Here is a 27,251-nt window from a genome sequence, read left to right as displayed (position 1 = left end):
TGAAAAGTTCAGAATGTCACAAACACACTTCCTTAAGTGAATTTAACCTTCCTCGACATCTGCAGACTGCAGTCAGACACTGCACATCATGTGATGTAACTATTATGCAGGGGGGCAAGCCCCAACCCCACCCCCGCATACTACATATTCCAACTCTGAGATTGCACTACAGTGGGGAAAAGAGCAAATTTCCTGATGCACACTGTACCACGACCTCGTCATAAAGTCGACCACATATGTGCGAATGCAAAGTGCATTCACTGAACCAGGACTTGCACAAATGAAGGTTCATAACACGGATTTAGCCAACCAAATTTAACATCCAGTGGCCATCGAACCTTCACTCGCAGTTTTGATGGTAAACTGCAGTGACCTATATCTCAGGTCCAGTGATCAGATCTGTACATCAGGGCTGTCGGCTAGGCCCTTTCTTGTCCATTATTTAAGTCACAGATGTCACAAATGACTTACACATATTGTCTGAAGGACTACAGATTGTGGGCAATCATTAACTGCAACTGTGAGATTAGTATAAAACAGACGGTATCAATACACACTACATTTTGCTGCCACAGCCATAACAAAACATGAAATGGAACAAAAACATGGTGGGATTTGTTACATCATGAAAACAAATGCACAACCCATAGATAATGTAGACATCACACCCTATAAGCAGATCAAGTGGTATGTAACCTGTGTCCTTGGGTAAATGGTATGTGAACATCCACCAGCATGTGGCCACAGTGCTGACTACTGCCTTGTATGTAACACAACCACAGAGTAGTGAAAGCTATCTACATCAAAGGCCATGATACCTCCACAGCTCACAGCCTATAACTCACAAATAACTGACTACAATGCACCCTTCTTCATGTACCTCTCTACCCATCTTCCAGTGATGTATAACTGAAGTGTATCACCTTTGCTACAGTGAGCTGTCATACATCTTATTGGCCATACCTAGGTATTCTTTAACATTACTGTCTGATGATGCAGAACTCCCCATCGAGGTGCTACACCAGATGCACACAGTACATACATAGCTGTTTGACAACACTGATGGCATGAGTTACATTAGTGACAGTATGAATTGTGCCATACATATCTGCCATGCACATCAGTCAAGTCAACTAGCCTGTATTGATCATAATGTCACATACAGGTATAGCAGTCCCCCTCCTAACATGCCCAGCAGATAGGACGGTGCACCTGATTACCCTAATACATTGCTTATATGTCATAATAGTTGCACAAGTCTGTTTGGGCAGAATCATCTCTGATGACTCAGAATCATATGTTATGTCAGAGACATGGGATTACTGGTGGTATTATTCTGATATTGTCCACGATTGTGTGTACGTCTTTTACTGTTGACCATGAGTCTGTAACTGTCTTCCACTTGTTGAGACCTTTGTTAAGATTACACTCATATTCAGGCAAATCAGTTTACACAGCTTCACAATATGCACCCTACCCCAACTGTATAAAACATCCCTGATAGATGTCCTCTGCATTGTTTCTGTAAGGATGCTTATCCCACAAAGACATCTTCTCCACTGTTATGTCACCTTGTGTGACAGTCATGATAATCATTTTCATTGTGCAGTTCATACGGTACCATACTGATACATGATTGATGTTCCTGCTACAATTATCTTTCATTGACATGCCCTCATCTGCTGTACATTAGGTTGTTTCCCCTGTCCTTCCCTGTGTTCATTCCTATAATTCATGTTTGTGTACCTATTCAATACACACACTTCTCCTGCCTGTTTATTTTACATGGCAGTCCATGTACCTTTACAAATCCTTAATACAACTTTTGTACAGAATGCCTGGAATGGGATTTCACAATACTCTTTACTGTATACACTGTCCTGTATTGTGTTTGGACAATAAACATAAGTATATGTTAAGCCTTGGTAATCACTGCAGCATTTTGCACAATCCTGCTAACATATTTTGCTCTGAGGTAACCAGGTTTCCTATCTGTGTTGCTTTACATGGTTTCCTGGCCGGCAACAATGTTGCCAGCCATGAAATTGTATTTGTTTACATTTACATGGTGAGCTGCATGAATATGTAATTAGCACTGCTGTTCACCAGTCATCATCGCTCAAATTTGTAAACTCTGTGTTGGTTTTGCACGAAGCCTACACAGAGCTTACTGAATCCCAGGGATTATTCATTTTAAGTGTAGCACATGTATGTAAATACAAATGTTGAATTTTGTCAAGACATTATGTTGTTATGAGTAGTACTTTAGAACTTTCCAAATAAAGTTTCTGTTTAAAATGTCAAAAGACTTAGAGGCATCCAATTTTCAAAAGAACAATTATAACATATTTATTATAATGACTACAGAAATGTAGATCATAATATTTTGTTTGTCTGTTGCATTTTTCTACCTGGACAAAAAACTAATTGTGTTTATCTTATCCAGTCATGCCACTATTATTGTTATTATTTGATGGTGCTAGTAATTATCAAAAATCTATATTTAAAATCCAACTAGGTTGATAATGAGTAGGTAATGAGCCGTTTTATTTTCTTTTTGAATTAGCACAATTGTTGCTTCTTGCACAGAGGTGGGAATATGCCAATTAGATACACCTGAAAAAATTGTAATAAACATAATAAATATGGAGCTAACCCATATTTATGAGTAATATAGAATTTAGCAAGAATACTCTCTGGACCAGGGCCCTTGTTCTTTTTCATTGTTTCTGTACTATCAATTAAGTCATCAAAAGTAATTTAAAAATCAGACAAATCAAACTTGGGTAACTTAAAAGTTATTTAATTTAAAATATCATCTTCTTGAATCCAACTAGAAGTGCATACATGAGTATAATTATCTAACATTACCTCTTCAAGCTCTTCTTGAGAGGTACATAACACCCCTTGAGTATTACAGAAATGCTTTATAGCATTTCAAGTTACAATTTTCCTATACTGACAAGCCATAAGTTTACTAATGCAATCACTATATAAATAAGTACTTTTAAAACATGAACAGGTCTGAGACTTGTCAACCTTGCATTCATAACATTTTCTTTCTTCCATATATTTTCCATATCCCTGTATATCTGCCATAATGTATAGCCACTCATCAGTTTAATCCACACCAAAAACCATCTAAAATAAGTACTAATATTAAATGGCCTGAAATGTAAGCCATAAAAGCATCCCATTTAAATATGTGCAATACACACGATTCTTTGTTGGTTGAGAAAAATAGTGGAGACATTACTGAATTTGTGAAGAATTTCACAAATTTTATCTAAAAAAGCTTGAAGTGCTTTAAAGGGGTCATATACTGATATCAGTATTATTCTTTTTAAATTGCATTTCATAGAAAAAGCAGCAATATATCTTTTACATCCACACAATGTTTAGTTACTTCACCACTACCTGTAGATTTAATTAGTATAGCTACACCCACTGATTTTGATGAACCATATTTTTAATCCTTTTATACTTCTTAGATAAATACAAACATTGACTATCACTTATATGCATTTCTTGCAATAAAAACATCCTCTGAATGTTTCTCAATACATTTTATAAAATATGTGCACCATTAATATTCAGACATAACTGTAATATTCATGTATGTAAAAATAAATTAGTTTCATACCTTACTGTTGTGGAAGTTTTCACTTTAGATAGATTCATTCCATCAAACCAATGCCAAGAGAAAGAAAGAGTGAGATGAAATAAAAAAATAACAAAAAGTCCAATGGTAAATTCAAAAAAAGGTCCAAATATAAATATGTCCACAGTCTAGAAACAGGAAGAAGCTAGCAAGGTCCCTGAAGGCAGTGAGCTATAACATTTCAATCACTGCGTGTTCTCTTCCGGCTTCTTTTTCTGCATCAAAAATGAGAGGGGCTTTCCAAATCACTTTAACTTTTACAGGAAAAAGGAAAAGACTACTTGCTTTTGCCATAGTTGTCGCCTTACAGCTGAGAAGGATTTCCACTGCTTAACTACTTTAGTAAGCAGATCTGAAAAAATCAAAATGGTGGCACCACGAAAGTGTATTCTTTTCTCCTTAATAGCTGTGGACAAAATAATTTCTTTATCATAATTCTTCACACATTTTACAATAATAGGTCTGGATTTTTTTCCAATGCATCTTTATTAAAAGCGTTCACAGAATGATGAAATCAATATAGGTCTATCTGTAATGCAGTCCAAGACCAAGACCAAGCTCACTGATAGCAACAGGAAGAAGAAACAGTTCCACTTCTAGTGCTAGCACAGGTTTCTGAATTTTTACTTAGGTCTGAACTATTGATTTCTTCATAAAGATCATCTGCTACTGCGACATACTGACTGTAAGTATTCCCATCCGACCCATCTTTAACTTTACTTGAAGCAATATCAACAGAACTTATGTTCTTTGACTTATCTGGTTCTGTTTCTTAATTACTTGTTTCACTTAAATTTGCCATGCCTTTCATAGTGCTGGACTTAGCATGCCTTTTATCATTAATATTTGTCTCAGCACATACTTTTAACATAGTTATCCTTGGGAGCTGCTAAAGTACTTGAACTGCAGCAACCTTATAAACTGAAAAGCCAAAGTGGCATTTCTTCTTCTGCTCATTGACATGCCCAACAAAATCATTCTCAGCTCAGTAAGTGCATGTTACTCATCATACATAACTCAAGTTCTCTTTGTCTGAAGCTAACCTGCAAATGCAATCTTGTGACAAAGATATTTAATGCCAATTAAGTCATCATTCAATTGCAAACTTCATTTTGTTTTTCTTAGTGGACATCTTCTAAATTTCCTAAAGTGAAACGCAAACTCTCATGGAGACTTAGCCCTGTTACTCTATGACACTGAGCTCTCATACTCATTATTGGCAAACAGAAAAGCATCCGGTAATTTCAAGCCTATTTCTTTACCTACTTGGACTTGACTCTTTTTTGAAACCACATTATAATGCCCTACTAACCCTGAAGCTTGAGGCCAGCAAGGGAAGTGAAACCAGTACAGATGTAAAGATTGATACAGACCTTCCACAGTCTGCCCAGTATGAGTATCTTTGCTACTATACATGAACTCTGATATTGGAAACAGAGGTATTACTTCCCTGAACAGTATCTTGCAGACTGCGACACTTCCTCCTTTTGAAAAGGAGCTACCCTTCATTTAACAACTAAACATGCATACTATGACTGGAATATAACTAAATCCTTGGCATATGTCTGACTGAAGTCCAGTTGCACATTCTGAAAAGGTCCCCAAGAAATAGTAGAAAATGTGACTTCTGTCTATTTTTAACCCAACATTATGTTTTCACTAATTTTGCAATAACCACACAACTGACAAACATCTTACAAAAATGTAGTGCATACCATTTTATTACTTGCACTTATCTCATCCTTTCTTACATTACATGTTCCATAACACACACCAGCAAAGTAGAGTAATGTTTACTTTAGCATCACTAGCATACCACCTGATTGATACCCACTTACTATCTTACGCCCAACTTGTGACTACTCATAACCTCATCTCTAAATCTACAAGCTGTCCTTCTCTGTCAACCGTAATCCAGCCATGCAAGCCAAATAGACCACGTCACTCAACCCAACTGCTGCTTCTCCACATCCCTAAATCCAACAATACAGCTGGTGAAAGTCTTTTCTTAAACCATGTCACCAAATCATGGAACACCATATCTATCTCTTTCAATATAGAACAGCATGTCAAACATTTTAAACAGAAGCTATAGTCACACCTGCAGAATCTCTGTCTCTGCCCCTGCACTAACATTGGATAAGTACTGCTAGACTAAACCATAATTCTGCACTTCTTCCTCCCCTTACTACTTCCCTCGAATCTCCTTCCCACAACCCTTCTTCTCTATAGTCTCACCCACTAACCATAACTACTACACCCCACACTTTCCAACTCACTTCATTTCCTTACACCCACAGAATCTTATTTCCCCTTCATTGCCTTCTCCTTCACACTTTCAATCCTTTCAAGTCCTTCTCCTTCAATCAGTCTTAAGTTTACTACACCAGCTTATAACTAGCAAAAAAGGCATAAAAGGATGTTGCATTTATGGAACTTTGTCTATTGCTACACTTCCAGTGAAATTTCTCTCTCTATATTTAATTATGTTCATCATCGTCCTTTGCTCAAAACAAGGATCCATGCCTTATTGTACTATATGCAGTGACTTCATTAATATGCAGACCTTTCAAAATATTATTGAATGACATTTTCTATATAATGTACAAACTTTTACAAAATGTCTTTATTCACTAGGCTATGTAAAAACTTATAAAATGCTGTTTTTTTGTTACACTATAATCTTTAATATGAATCATTTAGAACGTTTCTCTCCGGGCCTCAGCTGAAAAGTGGACTTTGTGCCCAGTTAGACTTTCCTGATCAACAAATGCAATGAAAAAATAAATAAATATTGAGATGTAAAAGAAAACTGGCTCAACTCTTAAGTCATTTTTTTTCTCAGCTACTCAATCCTGAATTCTGGCAAGATGCTGTACTTCAATAAAATCTGATACATTTGCAGTAGAAGGCAACAAAACAGTCCTGGAAACTGGTCACTTGCCTTGTCAGTATGAGAATTAATGACAAAGTACTGTTTTCTTTCACATGGTCCACGTGTTTATTTATAAGCAAGATGGAAGATAGATGGTCTGCACTAAATCTGCAGCAATTTTCCATACTTAGTGGGTCCCCCCATGAATATAAACATCCTCTGTGCCCCAATGCTGACCAAAGTCATGGACTACCCCACGTCCATAACTTCTAATAGAAAAAAATGTATTCTCTTCACCTTTTCAATATGGCATGCTCTGATTAGAGCTCAGCTACTTGTACATGTTTTACCATTTATTATTTACTTTTTCCAAGAACATAATGTTCAACACACACTACATACTCTGCAATCAGTTCCCTGTTTTCATTTCCGAAACAAGAACCACCAGCAAATACATTATAGTCAGCATTTTTCAAAAGAACGTCTGTTAGGTCAGTTCTGAGTTTGCTGCAGTGTTTTACAAGCAATTTACAGTCAAGCAATTCCTCATCATTTTTGCATCAAAATAACGAAGCTAGGCTAAAGGCATCATTCCGATATAATACCTGTTGCAGTCAGAAGCAGTAATTCATGTGTGTTAAGTTTACATTTTTATAAAGTGTTGAGCCCTCTTCTGTAGCAAAATACTTGCCATAGAATGTGGAATTGGTACAGTTAATGGATCTCCTAGAACCATTGGGGAAGGCAGTTCAACCAGTACTGCTGCCACAGCTGCTGTCCTTGGAAAAGGTGTAGATTCAGCAGCTACCTGATCCAAAGCTCTATTGTAATAATCTACTGGACACTGTTTATACCTCTTGGGGCAGCCGTGGTGGTGCAGCGGTTAGCGTTGCCACCTCACAGCAAGAGGTTGTCCGGTTCGATCCTCTGCTGGAGTGCCTTCTGTGCGGAGTCTGCATGTCCTCCCTGTTGTCACGTGGGTTTCCTCCGGGTGCTCCGGTTTCCTCCCACATCCCAAAGACATGCTGTAGGTGGATTGGATACTCTAAATTGGCCCTAGGCATGAGTGCATGCATGTGTGTGCCTTCCGTGGAAGGTTGGGCGCCAGGCTGGCAACTCGACACCGTAAAACTCCACTGCCAATCATTTGTGGACAGGTGATCCACTGTGTCGACCGCTAACCGGGAAAAGCCGAAAGAAGAAGAAGAAGAAGACTGTTTATACCTCTTGGCCATAACACTCATAACAAAACTGAATTGTACTCTTCAAACTCAAGTAGTTCCAAATATGGTGCTAGAAATTTTAATTTCATAAAAAAAACAGTCTCTGTCTATCAAGTCCAAGGAATTGGTTATGGCGAATTACAAGTCAGATCCTAAAATGATTTACCAAATTTGCATAAACCAGGATTCACTGTAGGCAATATCCAGTTAAGCCCAGAAAGGGTCTCATTTGTGTCAAAAGACTTTTTGAACAGCATCAATTCTCCTGCAGAAATATTATGTCACAGGTAAACTACTGGAGGCAGACACAGCTACACCTTTTCTATGTCCATCTTGACCTCCTTCTGTGCTAGGGAAAGCAACAACTAGATTTTGTCTTGCATGCTTCTAAAGAAGCGAAGGTTAATAAGCGATAACTTTTGCATTGTATTAAGACTAGAACCCACTCAGCAAAAATTTTGTCAAGTTCTTATTTTAAAACCAGTGAAAACAAAGAGATTGACTGAGTATATCCATGGGGTTAAGTTGGTCCTTGTACACTACTGTCCATTACACATAAATGCAAACAGGTATCTGCTAACACGATAAATAGGAATACAAAAGAGAATAAAGCACAGATCAATAACAGGCTTATGGCTGTATACAAGCACTCATGAAAGCAGGAGTTGGTATGACAGGAAACTGGGTTTCACTATCTATAAATGTCTTTCCATGTGTTTTTATTAGGGCAAACTGGGCACTGCAAGCACTGTGTATACAAGGACTTGATGAATCTTCGCTTCTGGCTCTCAAGATAAGGGGATCTATGGAATTCAGGATCTAAGCTATGAACCCCAAAAAAGCTTGTTAAGCAGCTATTTGAGAGTTTTGCATCTTCATCCAGCATTGAAAAACCTTTCTTCTATGAGTTTAAACTTCTAGCACATGGGCTGCTACACAAACGTAGATTGTCTGGGGCATATTCATGGCACCATCCTTGTATGCCATGTAGCTAGCTTACCTTGGAATGTCAACTTTATGACTGTTAAATTTGACTGTCTTCACTGTAAACCACTTAATTCCGCGGATCTGAAGTTTATCTCCTTAAAAATTATGTTTTGGTGACCATTTTCTCCCCCTTTTTGCCCTCAAAGCTACCATCTTTTATTTTTAGAGAACTTTATCTGATCTTTCATAAGGATCAGGTGTTCCTTAGAACAGCAGACCCATGATTCATACCAAAAGCTTAAACAGAATAAGGCAATTACATATGAGATCAGGAAAGTAGCCCAGCTGCTGCTGTTCAGTCTGAGTACTGAGGGCCTGATGTTGGCCAAGCAAAACCTTTCCTAATAGACTGATAACTGTTGGCAATTTTTTTGCTCTCAGCTGATCAGGCTTTTGTCATAGGCCACTGCTCTAGAAAAGCAACCAGCATCCAGTACTTGATTCAAGAATGTGTTCACTGCAAACATATGTCACACACAGCTGCTACCTATTGCAGAGAGCCCTTCCATGATCATCTGATATAATGAGGACTTGCCTTTCTGTTACTTTGCAAATCTGGGCAGTGAGTGGACTGTAATAACTGGCTGCAACTCAGTATGTTACTGTCAATCAGGCAACAAACAAGATTTAAATTGTTTACAGTCTACCCTGGTTCACTGAACATAACCAGTGCTAACAGGAAACAAGAAAAGATGGTGTGTACACAGCTGTATTGCAAAACACATTCTACTAACTAGGGCACATCAGGGTTTGAGGGCTGACTTCAATGATGTCAGAGCTGCAGACATTGCTAAAAGTACATAATTACTATTACCACTTAGCAGCTGGCTCATTATTTTGATTGTTGGGCTTTAGTGAAGACTACTGTTTTGCTATCTCCATTGTGTAGTGTGTGTGGAACCTTAATGCACACTAAACAACTCAGGCTCGATTAGAATCCTAGGTAGTAAATGAGCTTGTCAGGGTGTAATGGGAGTGACCGTGTGATGTCCACACCTTTGTTGCAAGAGCTCCACTTCAACAGCACCACCTAGAAAAGACTAGGCGCAGCAGAGTCTGTACAATTTGTCTTCATCTAGGAATGTGTATGAAATTATAGATGGAAATCATGAGAATGTAGAAAAGTGAACGTCTGCTGGATCCAAGACAGCAGGCAATGCATCATAATTTCCAAGCAGAGAGAGTAAGGAGCATAGAAAAAAAAATCGTTTTCCTAACCTCACTAGGTAGCACTCTCCCAGTGTGCCAGGATGCCAGGAATCTGATGGTCATTGGTGTTAAGTGAGATCTGGGTTGTTAAAAAAAAAAACAATACAACATGGTAGCAAGGCACACCAATCTAAGAATTTTCACTGCGGAAGACAGATGTATCATGACAGCTCCCAAACAACAAGTCTCTCTTTCTACACCAGAAATGTTTCCAATGTGGTGCATGCAAGTCTGGCCTCAAACATGTCTGAATTAGGCTTCACTATGTTTGGATCTGATTAGGTCAACAAATATGTATGCATTCCCACAACTTTGGATCTATACACTTAGTCATTTCCAAGAAGGCCCTTACCTCCTTCAGAGCGAGGGATATATAATCATGATGTACACTGGTTTTTATATGCCATTTGATAAGCACAAAGCATTTTTCTTCTTTACTTGTATAACTTGTGCACCCGCAGTGGTGGTGCTGTGGTAGCACTGTCGCCTCACAGTAAGACGCTGTCTGGTTCGATTCTCAGCTAGAGCATCTTCTGCGTGGAGACATGCATGAATGGGCGTACCTTCGTTGAAGGTTGTGCGTCAGGGCTGGTAACTCGGCACGTAAAAATGAACTACCAATCATTAGTGGACCGAAGTTCTGCTGTGGTGACCTCTAACCGGGAAAAGCTGAAAGACCCAACAATTTGTGCAATGCTTTTTGTGGCCAGTTAATCACACCAAAGCTGTAAGGTAGAACAAGAAGAGAAAATTGATTCATAGTTTGGACTTTATTTCTGGATGTCAAAGTAGTTTTCAATATTAATTTTAATCTTCTCCAGTATTCCTTACAGGATATATTCTTGTTTGTTCATGTTTTCTGGTTGATCGTTCATCTGTTCCCAAGTATTTGTACACTCCCTCCTGATCAAGTCCTTCTATATTGCATTCCTGTCCCAGGTTGGTATTTTCCTCATGCAACAGTTTTCCTTTTGTAAATGTTGCTTTTGCATATTTATCAAGACCAAATTTCATTCTCGTATCATCTGATAAAGTTCCAACCATTTATAGTTGTACTTTCAGATCTTTGTCTGATGAACTATACAGTTTTAAATCATTAACAAAAAGTAGATGAGATGTCTTTAGACAAGGTTGGTTTCTTGGAGTTAAATTATAACCAAAGCATAGCAATTAAACAAACAGCTTAATGGGTTAAGGACAGGAAAAAAAACAGCAGTGGTGATACAGAATTACCCCTGGAAATCACCTTTGAATTTTTAACTTTGGGATAATAATTTCCCCTTTCTCATGGATTAACTGCAAAGTGCTTTGCAACTCTTTATTAGTCAATACAATGTAGCTGATCAGCATAGGGCAAACCTTATACATATTTAAGTATTCCTTTATCCAAATTTGTTTTGTAATATATCCATGCCGTACTTGACTTCCTCGGTGGTGAAGACTTCCGTGATGGTGCAGCGATAACGTTGTTGCCTCACAGCAAGAGGTTTTCCCATTCAATTCTCGGCTGGAGTGCGGGGAGTGCCTTCTGTGTGGAGTCTGCATGTCCTCCCCGCGGTTGGTTGGGCATTCGAAAGACATGCGTAAATGGGCGTGCCTTAGTTGGAGGTTGAACGTCGAGCTGGCACCTCGGCGTTCGTGAAAATCTACTGCCAATCATTAGCGGACCGGAGTTCCACTGTGGCGACCCCTAACCGGGAAAAGCCGAAAGACAACATCATCCATGCCGCACTTGGATTCCTTCCCTTTTTACAACTCTATTATGACTTTGTTTAGTAGCAAACGATCTTTTGTTCCAATTACATTTTCTTTTATTACATTTTTTCTCTATTGTCGTAATTGAGGTTTTTTTTCACATAATTTTTATATTGTCTGAAGGCAAGTTATTGGTGTATAATGTATATATCTTATATAATGTATATATTTATGTGTGTGTGTGTGTGTGTGTGTATATATATATATATATATATATATATATATATATATATATATATATATATATTTACATTTATAATCTATGTATTTTAGGATTATTTGCAGGTTCCCTGTTAAAGAGGAGTATCGATTTTCCTGTTATTAACCAAGTAGGTGTCTGTTCAGCATACAAATAATTCTAATGTAAGGCAAAATCTTTGTGCAAAGATGTTAATATCTTTAGCCAGAAGTTAGGAATTGCATCTGGGTGTGGGATTTTCCAGATAAGTTCTTTTCTTAATTTGTTCCAATTTCCCTGGCTTATACTTCATCTGATTTCATATCGTCTTCATTTGACCTCCTTATTGTTTATTTTAATTCTTGTATCCATTCTGGATCTTTGTTATGTTCCTCAGAGTCTTCATAATACTTCTCCCAGATGTACCTATTTTTCTTTTTTGGCGGTATTTCTATTGTTTCTGATTTATTTCTCAGTTCCGTATAAAACTTTTTTGATTCATCATTAAGTTGCTTATTTTCTACTCTTCTTTTACGTTTATCTTATACTTTGTAAGTGTTTCTGTTTGTGCTGACATTTTTAGTTTATTGTTAGGAATAGTGCATGATAAACCCTGATCTGTTCTGATACTGTATGTTGATTTTAACACATCTGTCTTGTTAAAAGTTTCTTGATTATCTGGTTCCTTGTTACTCTACATTTTTGTGGTAACACTTTATCCGTTGTTAGTTTAGGTGAGCAGCAACAACATATCCTATTTATTTCTGTTATATCACACAAATTTATCTTAATAGTTCTTGATTGATGACTGTGTTTATGTATTTTACCAGTATTCTGAAATTTGGGGTCTTATTTACTTTCTTTAATAGGCTTCTTGTATCTATCTTAATTTGTCTGTCTCTATTAATTCAAGCAGGTCTTTCCCTAAGATAATTTTCTTCTGGACTGAAACCATCTTCTTTGCTCACTGTTTACTCTGAATCTTCTAAAGGAGGCTCCAGAACGTCAGCCTGTAACATATCCACTTTAGATTCTTCCTTCTTCATCTGCTGCTCCTCCATATGTGGACCAATCACCTATGTTAGGATTGTCACTGTTTCCTGCCCCTTTCTTTGCTGTACAACTTCAGCTGGACAGGTCTCCTACAGAAGGCTCCAGAGTATCACCATATGACAATTCTTCTTCAGATGCCTCCCACGCTCACTCTCACCTGCTTCTTCTTAATCTGTAGACCCGTTGTTCCATCATGTTGCAACACTACATGTGTGGGAGTCTTCACACTAAACCCTTAGTTTATATTTGTTTACATTCTATGTCACTAATTCTCTTTTCTACACCCCACCCCCTTTATGATTTTTTGTATATACTGTACCACACCTAGGTGCCTTTGCCTGTATTTCTCTTCAAATGCCATTGGAACTACATTTTTTGGATCAGTTAGTTTAGCTTTCTTCTTTGCATATAAATAGCACCATATCCATGTTTCTTTTTTATATTTTATATTTTTCTTTTTTGTTTATAATCTATGTATTTTAGGATTATTTGCAGGTTCCCTGTTAAACAGGAGTATCGTTTTTCCTGTTGTTAACCAAGTAGGTGTCTGTTCAGCATACAAATAATTCTAATGTAAGGCAAAATCTTTGTGTAAAGATGTTAATATCTTTAGCCAGAAGTTAGGAATTGCATCTGGGTGTGGGATTTTCCAGATTCTTTTCTTAATTTGTTTCAATTTCCCTGGCTTATACTTCATCTGATTTCATATCGTCTTCATTTGACCTCCTTATTGTTTATTCTAATTCTTGTATCCATTCTGGATCTTTGTTATGTTCCACAGAGTCTTCATAAATACTTCTCCCAGATGTACCTATTTTTCTTTTTTGGTGGTATTTCTATTGTTTCTGATTTATTTCTCAGTTCTGTATAAAACTTTTTTGATTCATCATTAAGTTGTTTAATTTCTACTCTTCTTTTACGTTTATCTTATACTTTGTAAGTGTTTCTGTTTGTGCTGACATTTTTAGTTTATTGTTAGGAATAGTGCGTGATAAACCCTGATCTGTTCTGATACTGTATGTTGATTTTAACACATCTGTCTTGTTAAAAGCTTCTTGATTATCTTGTTCCTTGTTACTCTACATTTTTGTGGTAACACTTTATCCGTTGTTAGTTTAGGTGAGCAGTAACAACATATCCTATTTATTTCTGTTATATCACACAAATTTATCTTAATAGTTCTGATTGATGACTGTGTTTATGTATTTTACCAGTCTTCTGAAATTTGGGGTCTTATTTACTTTCTTTAATAGGCTTCTTGTATCTATCTTAATTTGTCTGTCTCTATTAATTCAAGCAGGTCTTTCCCTAAGATAATTTTCTTCTGGACTGAAACCATCTTCTTTGCTCACTGTTTACTCTGAATCTTCTAAAGGAGGCTCCAGAACGTCAGCCTGTAACATATCCACTTTAGATTCTTCCTTCTTCATCTGCTGCTCCTCCATATGTGGACCAATCACCTATGTTAGGATTGCCACTGTTTCCTGCCCCTTTCTTTGCTGTACAACTTCAGCTGGACAGGTCTCCTACAGAAGGCTCCAGAGTATCACCATATGACAATTCTTCTTCAGATGCCGCCCACTCTCACTCTCACCTGCTTCTTCTTAATCTGTGGACCCGTTGTTCCATCATGTTACAACACTACCTGTGTGGGAGTCTTCACACTAAACCCTTAGTTTATATTTGTTTACATTCTATGTCACTAATTCTCTTTTCTACACCCCACCCCTTTATGATTTTTTGTATATACTGTACCACACCTGGGTGCCTTTGCCTGTATTTCTCTTCAAATGCCATTGGAACTACATTTTTTGGATCAGTTAGTTTAGCTTTCTTCTTTGCATATAAATAGCACCATATCCATGTTTCTTTTTTATATTTTTCAAAAACCTTTTGTTTTTGTTCTTTTCATTTTCTCACTTCCTCTTTTGCTTCTTTTTTTCCAGGTGGACCAATTTTTTTATCTACGTATATTTTCATACATATATATGTAAATACATACATAAATATGCATTTAAACACATATATGTATTGAAATACGATAAAACTTATATTAAAAATATAATATATATTACCAAGATATACATACAGCCATGGTCCTTTGGTACTGGCTTTTACTTCAGAAAAGGAGAAGCCAAATAACAAGGGTCCCAACACAGGACTGAGTGACTCCATTGGTGACTGGTCTCTCTGTGGAGATAATTTCCCCATTTCAATCCAGTGGGTGACACAGGGGTTTATTATCAGTTTATTTACCTTTTCTGCTATGTCTGAGTGGGGAATCATGTCAAAATCTTTGGCTATGACAAGGTATGCACTGAGTACCATTTTGTCTTCATTCATTGCTTCGTAGACCTTTTTAAAAAAATTCACTAGGATGGGTAAGCATGACTTGCCCTTGACAAATCCAAACTGGGACAGGTCTGGTGTTTAGAGGTTTCCTATATCCCGACTGATTAGTTCCATGATAAGTCTTTCCATGGCTTTGCATATGAGGCTTGAAGACTTAATGATCTGTAATTAATTGAGTCTGTGGAAAGTCTTTCCTTATGCAGGGGAATGATTGTAGCTGTTCTCAAAACTTGTATGGAGGCTGAGATTGAACAGTGTTCTTAGGAGTATGGCTAAATCGTGCTTCATGATATTTAAGATGCATCCATGGATACTGATAGGACCCAACAAAGAAGTACTTTTAGCATTTGATGCACTTTTAGGCTTGGTCATGTGTGATAGTTGGAGACGAGACAGTTTCAAGTTTACCTTGAGGGACAGATGGAGGGAAGATAGGGCTAAAGTTAGAGTTTAATTTATCAGCCAGTAGGTTTGCTATATCTTCAGCCTTAGTACAAGTGACATCATTCACAATCAGCTCAGTGCAGTATTCTGTTGTGCTTTTGGGATTACAAACCTAATGAAATGCCTTGTGCTTGTCTTTGGCACGGGTAGTTGTTTTAGCCTCAAACATGGCTACGGTTGATTTTATTAAGCTCCTCGCTCATTTATTTCACTGACAAGGGCTCTAATATTCAGGGAAATACTCTTCTTACCTTTACATTACAAACTTCCTTGGGACCTTCCCCCTGTCCCACTCATTCTCTATGCTGATGACATACCAATCAGGTCACTCACACCAACATTCAATCCCATCTCCAGTTTGACTTACATGAGCTTCACCAATGGCTTACAAACTATAAAGTACTTTTCAACTCCTCCAAGACCAAAACTAAGCTTTTTGGACCTCGGCAGAAAACTCATCAAGCACCTTACTCTAACTATTCCTGACTTACAGAAACAGTTTCCACCTCCATATACCTAGGATTATGGCTTGAACAGTCTCTTAACTTTTATTTCCATACAGACAGAGCACTAATCGGTAAAGGAATTCAACTTTATCAGCATAAATATGGACTATCCATTTTCACTTATGCCACCAAGAAAAATACGGCCACACTCCACACAATCTTAACAGCACCTGCCGATTCATTGCAAACTCACCTCCCTGTGAGCATCATTGTTATTAGCCTAGAAAAAGACAAATGGCTACTCATAAAATAAAGATTAAACTTACTATAAGGATCCCAACTCTACAACCTATTCCAACTCCACTCGTACAGCTAAACTTCCTGAAAAAAAACTCTTTGTACAACCCGAGACACTAGTCACAAGCCACACCAGCTTGTTGCCAACATTTAGAGCAGACGGGTTCAGGGACACAGAATTGGATATCCCTCCCCCAAGGAGAAAATATCTATCCCACCGGAGGTCTAGCCTCCCAAACAACTCGTGCCCAGGTGAGGCTGTCTCTCTAAGCAAAACTGACTCAATGGAGGACGGACTGGTGTCGGCTGTGGAGATCACAAACTCAATGAGGAACTCTCTGTGTCTAAAGGCTGCTGTTTAATCTTAGCCTTACTACAGGATCATTACCCAAAAAGAATGGTAAACAGCCAATAGTCCCCTCCCTGGCGGTGCTTCTCACGGACCTAGGAAATTGCATATAAAGCAACGAACCTTGTCTACCAAAGCTATGGAGAGGATCATAAAACAACTCATAAATAGAGACATTGAGGGACCTACAGACACTGGATCTACCAATGCTCAATACCCCTACAGCTAAGTCCAGACCACTGCACATGCATTCTCCTTTCAGGCACCGCTACCCTGTGGTAAGCTATCTCCATTGACCTATCTCTCCATTGATCTAAACAAAATCAACATTTACTCTGAATTCAGAATGCACCTAAAAAAGCACTTTTTTGTCCAAGACAAAAAGCGCCTGCTTCAGCAATAGATATATCACCTAACTATTCCTATTATCCTTTCCACATCTCTTCCTTTTAAGAATTACTGAAGTCTGACACACTTTAGAAACTAATATCTATTGTAAGGTACACTCTGCAGTAACAGCATTTAGATATACAGTTTTACTATGTAACTGGTTTGAACTACTCTGTTACTGCTTACATTTCTGCCTTTTTTGTTTATGAAATGTTTTGTACTTCACCTGGGCTGAGTCGGAAATTGGTCAACAGTGATCAGTGTACTAACCCCCGCTAAACAAATGCAACCATCCATCCACAACTCCTTTTTCCCATTTTTGCACAAGAGGTCAGGGTGTCACTTCTCATCTAGAGCCAAGGTTTACACTTCCTGCTGGCTAGTCCTGCTGCAGATCCCAGTAAACAAATCTACATAAATAAATAAATAAATAAATACATACATACATACATACATACAAAGTAAATAAATAACTGGAACCACCATCCACAAGCCCACAGTCACATACCTGTCTGGTTTTCTATCAGTCACATATTTTACAATTATCCCTCTTTTCTTAATTAAAACTACTACCCATTAACATTCCTCAGTCATTAATGGCCATATAATTTCCTTTTCCCCTCACTATGTCACACTGACTGCTTTTCTTTTCAAAAATGTATCTTTACATCTGAAAAAATAATTTCACTTTTTACATTTATATAGCAATGACACACCAAAAATCTTCATAAATCACTTTTTATACTACTCACGAAGAGACAATGCAAATTCAAATTATCCCATTTCACTCTTTCCCCCTATCACTTGCATAATGCAATTAGCCTCAGCTTGCTTTACCATCTCCCTCAGTACTTACCTCTTTCTGCAAAACTTCATATTCATTTTATACAGCAGTGTCATCTGTAAACAATTACATTTCATTCATTTGCCCTTGTTCAGTAGCCACATTCTGGGCATTCCCCCATCCCTCCAACTCTCGGCTTTTTTCAATATTCATGCTCTTATTCCAATGAAACTTTATTTTTTATGCTGCATTTGCTCGGAAAAAAATAGTTTCAACATCCTTTTCACATTCAAATCTAAAATGCGCCAGAAAACCACATTTTATGTATTTTATACATGTGTAATCTGCAAACAACTACAAAGATTTGCTCATTTGCCCTTTTTCAGTCCCCATTTCCTGAGCTTCCCCAGCCCTCCAACTCTACTTTTTCAATATTCATGCTCTTATTCCAATGAAACAATTTTCTTTCATGTTGCATTTGTTCAGGAAAAAAATTAGCTTCAAAAACATTTTCACATTCAAATCTAAAATGCCTCAAAACACACATTTTGTGTATTTTGCAATACAATCATGTCCTCCAACTCCACAAATGTTTTAGGGCACTCTTTCATTAAATGGCTAGTTTCACCACAATGGAAACAGTAAACAAGTTCTTGGTTCTTGAAAAACCACGAAAGAAGCCAACGTTCAAAACACTTTAATAAAAGTCAAATAATCCACAAAAGCACCAACACTCTCTCTTTAGTGCCTTGGCAATAAGCCTTTGACAGAGTATACCTTATCCTCACCCCATATCTTATTTATACATCATTGTCTAATTAACCTATTAACACTTTACATACATTATTTAAAACATTCTTTTTTTTTAAAAAAGGACATTTCATGAAAAATACACTTCCAGTTACATTCTTTATTAATTTCTTCTGGTATTAATGTATTAAATTTCAAAATAAAAATTGATTCCTTCCTTCTCAGCTCTTTCTTATCATCATAAAATGTCCTTTTATTATTAAGTAACTGCTCCAGGACTGTTGCTTGTAGTCCAGTGGTATCACCATTATGTGCCTGGTAAAAATGTGTAGGCACTGGACTTACTTCACTATTTTTTCTAACATCTCTCAGATGTTCCTTTAATCTTGCTGAAAAACTTGTTTTAGTCTCCCCCATATAATATTTTTCACAGGAGCATTTTATTGCATATACAACCTCTTCACTATTCCAGTTAAAATACCCCTTACCTGAAATTTTCTTCCATTAACCAAAGAAAAACTATTTACCACGTATTGAATATCTTCCACAAGGGAAAGTACCTATAGTTACTACATCTTCTTGTCTTACTGTTAAATGGAAGGTCAAATTTACCATGGTTTAAAAAGTCTTTGATATTTCTTCCCCTCGTGTAGGATATCCTTAGTCTTTTGTCCTTTAAAAACTTCAATTGTTCATCCTTCCCTAACATTTCCCAGTAATATCTTACTATTTCCACCAATTGTTTAGAAAATAATGTGTACTTTGTAACGAAATACATATATTTTTTTGACTATCTTCTTCATTCATTCCATTATTTTCTATCTTTTGTTTTTCATCAATTCCTCCAGTCTCTTCTCTATTTTTTAGTTTTTATTCTTCACTTCATTTACCACATTTACACTATATTGTCGATTAATAAACATCTGAGCTGTTTTCTCCACTTCTTCCCTACATTCAATTTTTTTCACTACATAATCTTTCCAACCTTATAAACTCCCCAAAGGGGATAGATTCTATAGTGTGTGGTGGGTGACAACTACTACCATGTAGACTATGGTCAAAATTATCAAACTTCCTGTGTATCTTGGCTTTGATAGTATTATTATTTACTCCCTCTAGTGTTGTATCCAGACAATTAACTTTGTTTCCTACCTGTAGCCCATCAAATCCTATTTTAAACCTATTTTCATGTAAACTTTGTACAAAGTTCAACACCTTGTCTCTTCCTCCCTCACAAACAAAAATTAAATAGTCTATATAACTAAAATACTTTATCACAGGTCTAATAAAAAACTCATTATTGTACATATAAATATTTTCAAAATAACCCATGAATAAAGTTGCATACATGGAAGCAAAATTTGCTCACATTGCTGTACCTCTTAGCTGTTTACAGAATTCTCCATTAAGTTCAAAAATGTTATTTTGTAAACAAAATAAAATCAAATCTAATATATAATGTGTACTAGGACTATCACCTAAAAAATGTAACACTGCTTCTAATCCATGTGTATGTTCTATATTAGTATGTAAACTTATGACATCTATAACTACAAAGTATCCATTTTATCTCTTTAAGTTTGTTAATAAGATCATACGCATTTTGTATGTATGATAGTAACTTAACGTGTGGCAACAAATAGTGATGGAGAAAACAAGAAATATTGTGGGTAAAATACCCACATGCTGACACTATAGGCCATCCTAGTGGGTTACTAAAACTCTTGTGTATTTTTGGTACACAAAATAAATGAGCTATTGTACACATAATGTCCATCAGGTAGGGAAAAATAATTCAACCTAAAACCTTTATTTAATAGCTCTTTTTATTTATTCTTCCATTGCTTTATAATACACTTCTGCATTTATTTTTTCATAAACTTCTGCATTTTTTAAATGCTTATAACACATTTGCAAACACTGGGAGTAATGTAATATCACTAATTTCCCCCCCTTTGTCCGCAGGCTTGAACATCAAGTATTTTCTAAGACTTAAATTTCAAGCTCTGCCATTTTTCTTTAGTTAAATTTATTTCATTTTTCTTACTATAAAAGTTGTTATATTCCTTTTCAATACTATATTTTAATGAAGTCGAAAAGTGTTCAATGGTATCACTCCTTATTGGGGAATAAAAGTGTTTTATGTGGCACATTTTTTTGTATTAAATCAATTATATGCGTTAACTTCCACATCAGATTCACATGAACATAAACATTTATTACTATCAGCTTCAATGTCATCACAACAGTCCTGAAAACACACATTTTCTTTAAAATGGTACATCAAATGTAACGTACAAATCTAAATACTTCTATTTTTAATTCATACAATCTCGGCAATGAGGTAGAAATGAACTTTAAGCCTTTACGTAAAACATTAATTTCAGGGCCAGTAAGCTCATACCCTGATAAATTCACTACATAATTTTCAAGAATTTTTTCATTTACACCACTTAAAAGCCTTGATTGAACCATAAAGTTAGTTCCGTTTACCTCATTTGTAGGAACAAGGGCTCTCCTTGTATGTCTCTAGTCCATTCCACGACCTTTTATGATTACCTTGCTGTCCTTGTTGGTTCAGCAAAGTTCTATTCATGTAGTTTTCATTTTGGGCCTTACATAGTTGGGGAAATTCCCGATAATCCTCACTATCATAGTCCATAGATGACATTGTGCTCGACATCTGTTCACAAACCAATTTCGGCTTTTTTTTTTTTCAATTTCCTTTTCATGAATGGAAAGTTTTTCATTAATACCTTTAAGAAATTGAACCACAAACAAAACTGAAGCTAAAAAATGGCCAAACGGAGAAAGGCAAGCTTCACTTGAACAACAAATACCAATAGATAGCCATTTATTCTTTAGTGAGCTGCTTTTTTGAGCTTTGATTCCCCAGACAATTATTTCAATTATTTTACAAGTCTGATGATCTCTTGACTAATTATATACAATGCATTACTATAACAACTAACAAATTGTTACCATGTTTTAATTAACATGGATCTTAACAGAATGTCTACATAAAATTTTAACATAATATGTGTATTAAAATAATAAAATTGTATGTGTAATGTATAAAAATTAAAAAGCAGCCAGCAAGCAGCCAGCAATATATTATATAAAAAAATTAAAAAATCCCAAAAAAATGTTTTAATATATGTATATGTCAATATATCAAATACATAAATTTTTTAAAAAAATAACTCAATAAATATATATATATTTTAAAAAAAAAAAAAATAAATATATATATATATATATATATATATATATATATATATATATATATACCATAACATATGACAACTACACTAAAAATTATTGAAAAATATATATTCAAATTATAAACACTCAATATTCTGTTATGTCAATATATATATTATATATAAAATTTGGGTGAAAAAATAATACATTTTTAACATTTTAAAATATTTTTATATAAACACATTTTGGTATAAATATATATATATTTTGTTAAGTGAAGAGAGGTTTTTAAAGTATTTAACATTTATATATGTTCAAACACAGTCACACATATATATTTTTATACAAAATCCATATATTGATATAACAGAATATTGAGTGTTAGTAATTTTGATATATATGTTTTCAATATCATTTTAGTGTAGTTGTATTATTGAGTGTTAGTAATTTTGATATATATGTTTTCAATATCATTTTAGTGTAGTTGTATATGTTATGGTATATATATATATATATATATATATATATATATATATATATATTTTTTTTTTTTTTTTTGATAGAAAATATATTCATTGATAGAAAGTTTATTTAAAAGGTTATTCATTTATGTATTTATATGACTGACATATACCAGTAAAATGGCATTTGGGGATTTTTTACAATTTTACTATAACATATTTTGCCTGCTGGCTGCTAATCTTTCAGTTTTGATACACATCACATTTTATTAAATTAATATATGTATACATTTTATGGTTTTGATGCTTGTTAAAAGATTTTTAGAATCCATGTTAATTGCTTTATTGGTAACAATTAGTTGTGATGTCATAGTAATGCATTGTATTTAATTGTACGAGATTTCATCAGACTTGTAAAATAATTGTCTGAAGAAGGTGGGGAAGTTTTCCCTAAAGCTCACTAAGTACTGAATAAACGGCTATCTGGTTTACATTTGTTCAGCCTTGAAGCTTGCCTTTCTCCGTTTGGCCATTTTTTAGCTTCACCTTTAGGAAATTGTTCGAAGCTATCCACACTGGTACATTGCAGAATGTCTTTACATAACCCCTTGGTCTCTTCCTTAAGTTTCTGTCTTTTTAGTACATCTCTTTCCACCAATATATCTACCCATTCTGTGCTGCACTTGTGTGCTGCCGCTACCCACTGTGCATGAAATTGCTTATTTTCTTCTAAAGAAAAGTCAAACTGTGTAGAGGGATTTTTTACTGCACGTAACCCTCTATGTGTAATGTTTAACTTTAAATATCTTTGAAGATTCTGCAGATTTAAATAAACTCATGTCTCTTTAAACATTAATTTTTCCATTTTATCAAACAATACCTGACTTCTTGGGTAGCAGCTATTTTGGTCACCTTCTTGACTGTTGCGAATGGATTAAAGCCTTGTTTCCTTTGTTCCTCCTCCCATTTGGTCAGCACACTGTCTCTTCTGTTGGTCAATTCACGCTCTCAACCCTCTAATTGACCTGAATTTCCTCCTCCATCACCAGTCTGTGCCAGAAACCTCTCGAACGACCTCTGTGAGGATTCAGAGCCCATTTCTCTGAATAAACTTGGCAGGGAAGAAAAAGTTCTTGGTTCCAGTAGAAAACTGTCCCGTCCCTACTGTTACTATTCACAATAATGACATCAGGCAAATGGCAAACTATTTTTCTTTTACTATGACTGAAACCCAAGCTTCCCATCCACACGGCCATATGTATGCACAGTCTATGCATGTCAAAGTCATTTTTGTTTATTTCAGCTGTCTTAAACTGTATATTTAATTTCTTTTTCAAATGCAAGTAAAAATCATTCGGTCCATGGTCCTTCCAAAACATGAAATCCTCTTTTCCTGCAAATGAGTAACAAATGTAGCAGCAAGCTCCATATTTTTAAATGTCATGTATCATACTATCTAGGAACATCTGTGGTCCCATACTTTCCCTTTTCCCCTACCCTCACTGGGAAAAATGCTCTATCTATAATGCCATCTAGCTATTTCTGTTGCTCCTTTTTCTCTGTATTATGTTTTCACAGTGAGTTGCAACCTATAACCACCTGTACAAAATGTCCTTTTAGCTTAGGAAAAATACTTAAACACAAGTGCTGCAGGACATAAGATCATAATTCTGTGACACATTTAGAATAGCAGAATGTCTATTAAACATTTCATGTAATTTATTCATATTCTCAGCAGAACGGTCTCCCTTATTTTGCTTACAAGCATTTATTACAGACCAAATGGAATGATTTTCCATCATCAACTAACTTTTTTCCCTTTATCCGGCAACTCTTCCCTCATAGGCTCATCACCTTGCTACTATGCTTTTGCTATCAGTTGTGCTCTAGCATCCCATGCCTGGAATCACTGGAATCATAGCTCTCAATAGCTAATTAAATATATGCACAGACTACTATGACAAATTATCACTGCCATCTAACTCCTGCTGAAATTCTGCCAAATGTTTTTTAATCTTAGGAATTGCCTTCATTAAATTTCCAATACAAGTGGCTCTCCAAGGAGAATGCATTCACTGTACTTACAAAAAAAGTGTGCTGGGGTTTCTTTAACCTGGTCTGACATTTAGTGCCCGTAGCAGGTCCTCCCTCCTGATTTTTTCTGCCTAAAGTTTTTTTTTTCTTTAGTTATTGCAACTTCGGTTTCCTTCTCCTGCTGTTTAACATCTGCATCATTCAGCTGTGCCTCCAAATCTGCAGTTCCTCAGCAATGTTATCTAAGGCTTCAATTTCATGACATTTTCAGCTTGGTTTCCACTTTGTGTAGCTAAGTTTGCACTTCTTTTAATGCTTTACTTAAACATGTCCTTGTCCAAGTATTCTTCTTTAATGCACCTTTGCCTTCTGTCAGCTGTTTTCACATTTTCAAAAGGGTAGGGGTAGAAGTGCCTAAGCACTAGTTACCTGCCTATCCTGAGAAACATCACTACATGGGAAGGCTATGGTTCAAATCCTTGATTTCCCTCCACAGTTCCTGCAGGCTAAGCTGGAGGTGGTGATCTCTTTATAAAAAAAGATCCACTACACCCTCAGCATTTTTCCTGTCTCTCTTCCTACAATTCTTCACTAACTGACTTACACTTTCAGAGCACAGCTGAAGGATATGAACAAGCTGGTAACACTTCGATCGTTTTTGGATGACAGGAATTCTCTGTTTTTTATATTTCCTTTCATGCCTGCTTATCCCTTTCTTTGCACACATTTTTCAGCTGTTGCGAAATCTCATCTGTATGCTTCGAGCTTCTGAATACAGTTTTTCTGTCTCTTTAAAGTATCTTGATACCAGTATGAAAAAGCATCTTGCTGAGTTTTGAGCACTCATGTGCTCCTAGACTAATATATTAGCAAAGTAATCTAATTTAGAAATATTAAATGTTCAATCTCAAGAAAATGTGTTTCTTTTTATATTTATTAGTCGAATTCTGCCAGTCAGCTATGAAATTACCAGTGTTCTTTACAGTTTCTATACATAAAAATGCAAGTATCCCTTTGGGATGAGTTTCGGACTTACTCTCAGCCTCTCATGTGATTCCTCTCTCCCATTAGTAAAAATGGTAAAAAATCTTGATTAGGATTGTAGCTGAGTAAGTTCAGAAAGCTTAATACCACAGAAAACTATTGCTAATTGTGTTGAAGGCTTCTTAATGTGAACTAATTATCCACCTTTGCCCTACCTGAGATTGCTACTGAGACATGCGATTACTCCTCAGCAGGGAAAAAGGTAATCTGAAAAGAATCACTCCTTTAGTCTGTGCAACCAAAAATATACTAGTTCGTCTCCTAAGACGTGGGAAAAGTACAGGTTATTTATATGGGAATATTTGCTAGACACCGCCACTTTAAATAAGAATCATACAGTATAGTAATTCCTTAATATATACTTAATTTATACACAAAAATCATAAAAAACTTGCAAATAAAACAGCAGTATCTGGTTTGGGTCAAGGTCTTACCCCCCCCCACACACACACACACACACACACACACTAGCTGTGTAAGCTGTAAAACTAGTTTAAAACTGACTGGCACTCATCTGGCAAAACTCCTCTCAAACATATGCACTCCTGCACATCCTTTTATGTAGAAAGAGAAATGCAAGAGCATTATAATCTCAAGTCTCTATTACATAGTTGAAGTTCCGTAACTTCGACTGACATATGTTCGAACACATATGTCCGAAGTTACGGAACTTCGACTAGCTACAAAAAAAATAAAACACAACAGACAAATAAAAAAATTGCTGTATTCAGGGCAGGGCAAGCTCCCCTGCACCCCCCGCTACTTAAATATACCAACTCCGAGATTGCACCACATTGAAGTGAATGGAAACCTCAGCTTATGGAGATTTCCATTCACACGCTCGAACATATGGTCTCGATCATATGTCGTTCGAAATTGTAAATGTTCAACTACATGATAGGAACCCTTATAATGTCAATATCCTCAAACTGCACAAAGTTCCCTCCTACATTCTTTACTCTGAGAGGCAATATTTCTGACAAAAAACTTCTGGTTAGCAAATTGAAAAAAAAAATAGGTGTTTCATAAATGAGCTCCTGAAAATTATAAATAATGACACTGCAGCATTCAATGCACAACTGTCATCTTGAGATTTTCACGAAAAAGTACTGAAAGTGAAATGACCACGGAGTACCTATACGTGCCCAAACACCTCCCCTTCCAACACAATCTTCCTTCTGTTAATAAATATGTGGAGCGACCAGCTCCTTTGCACCAAAAAGCAATTCCACAATTTTCAAAACGAAGAACCAAACACTTTATTGTCTGTACATGTGAATGTAAAAATGCTTGTTGCAAAAAGCTGGATGGTAACTGAGCGTTACATTCAACCACAATGCGAACATCAAAACAAAAAAACCTTAGCATTGCTGCTGCTTTAAGTAGATGAACTACAGCATCCAGGGGAGCATACAAAACCTCCTCCCCTGGACCTGCAATCCTGCTGAAAGTTGAGCTGGGAGTTGGGCTTTGTCATATTTGCCTCCTGATGAGGCTTGGACTGTGTACCATACATATAACTCATATAGCTCTAGCTCTTTTGCATGTTGGAACTGAACCTGAACACACATACTTCACACCAAGCCATGAGGAACTTATCTTCATCTTCCATTCTTTTAAGAAAATTCATTAATTTTTGCTAAATAAGCAAGGATCTGAAAATGCAGAGTCCAAGAAGGTTGTCTCAGTGTCTTAACCAAGCTTATAAAGTAGTCATTCTTTCTTTTGAGCTGCTATGCCGGATCTGGTAGCTGC

At 36.2% G+C, this 27,251-nt stretch overlaps 1 protein-coding gene across 4 annotated transcripts in view; it reads right to left on the bottom strand.

Moving 5' to 3' along the window:
* LRRC28 (leucine rich repeat containing 28) overlaps positions 1-27,251 on the bottom strand; it is a 1,318,547-nt gene that overhangs the window by 614,523 nt on the left and 676,773 nt on the right. The window contains exon 1 of one of the 4 annotated variants that reach the window (XM_044078387.1): positions 3,644-3,696. The exons of the other annotated variants lie outside the window; for them this stretch is intronic. Within the exon in view, the coding sequence (XP_043934322.1) occupies positions 3,644-3,681 (38 nt within the window). The 5' untranslated portion in view covers positions 3,682-3,696. Of the gene's footprint in view, positions 1-3,643; positions 3,697-27,251 lie in introns of those variants that run through there. 4 annotated transcript variants of the gene reach the window in all.

Source organism: Protopterus annectens, chromosome 7.part0 (assembly GCF_019279795.1).
Source record: "Protopterus annectens isolate FY-2018-M chromosome 7.part0, PAN1.0, whole genome shotgun sequence".
NCBI lineage: Eukaryota > Metazoa > Chordata > Ceratodontiformes > Protopteridae > Protopterus > Protopterus annectens.
This window is presented reverse-complemented; position numbering and strand designations above follow the sequence as displayed.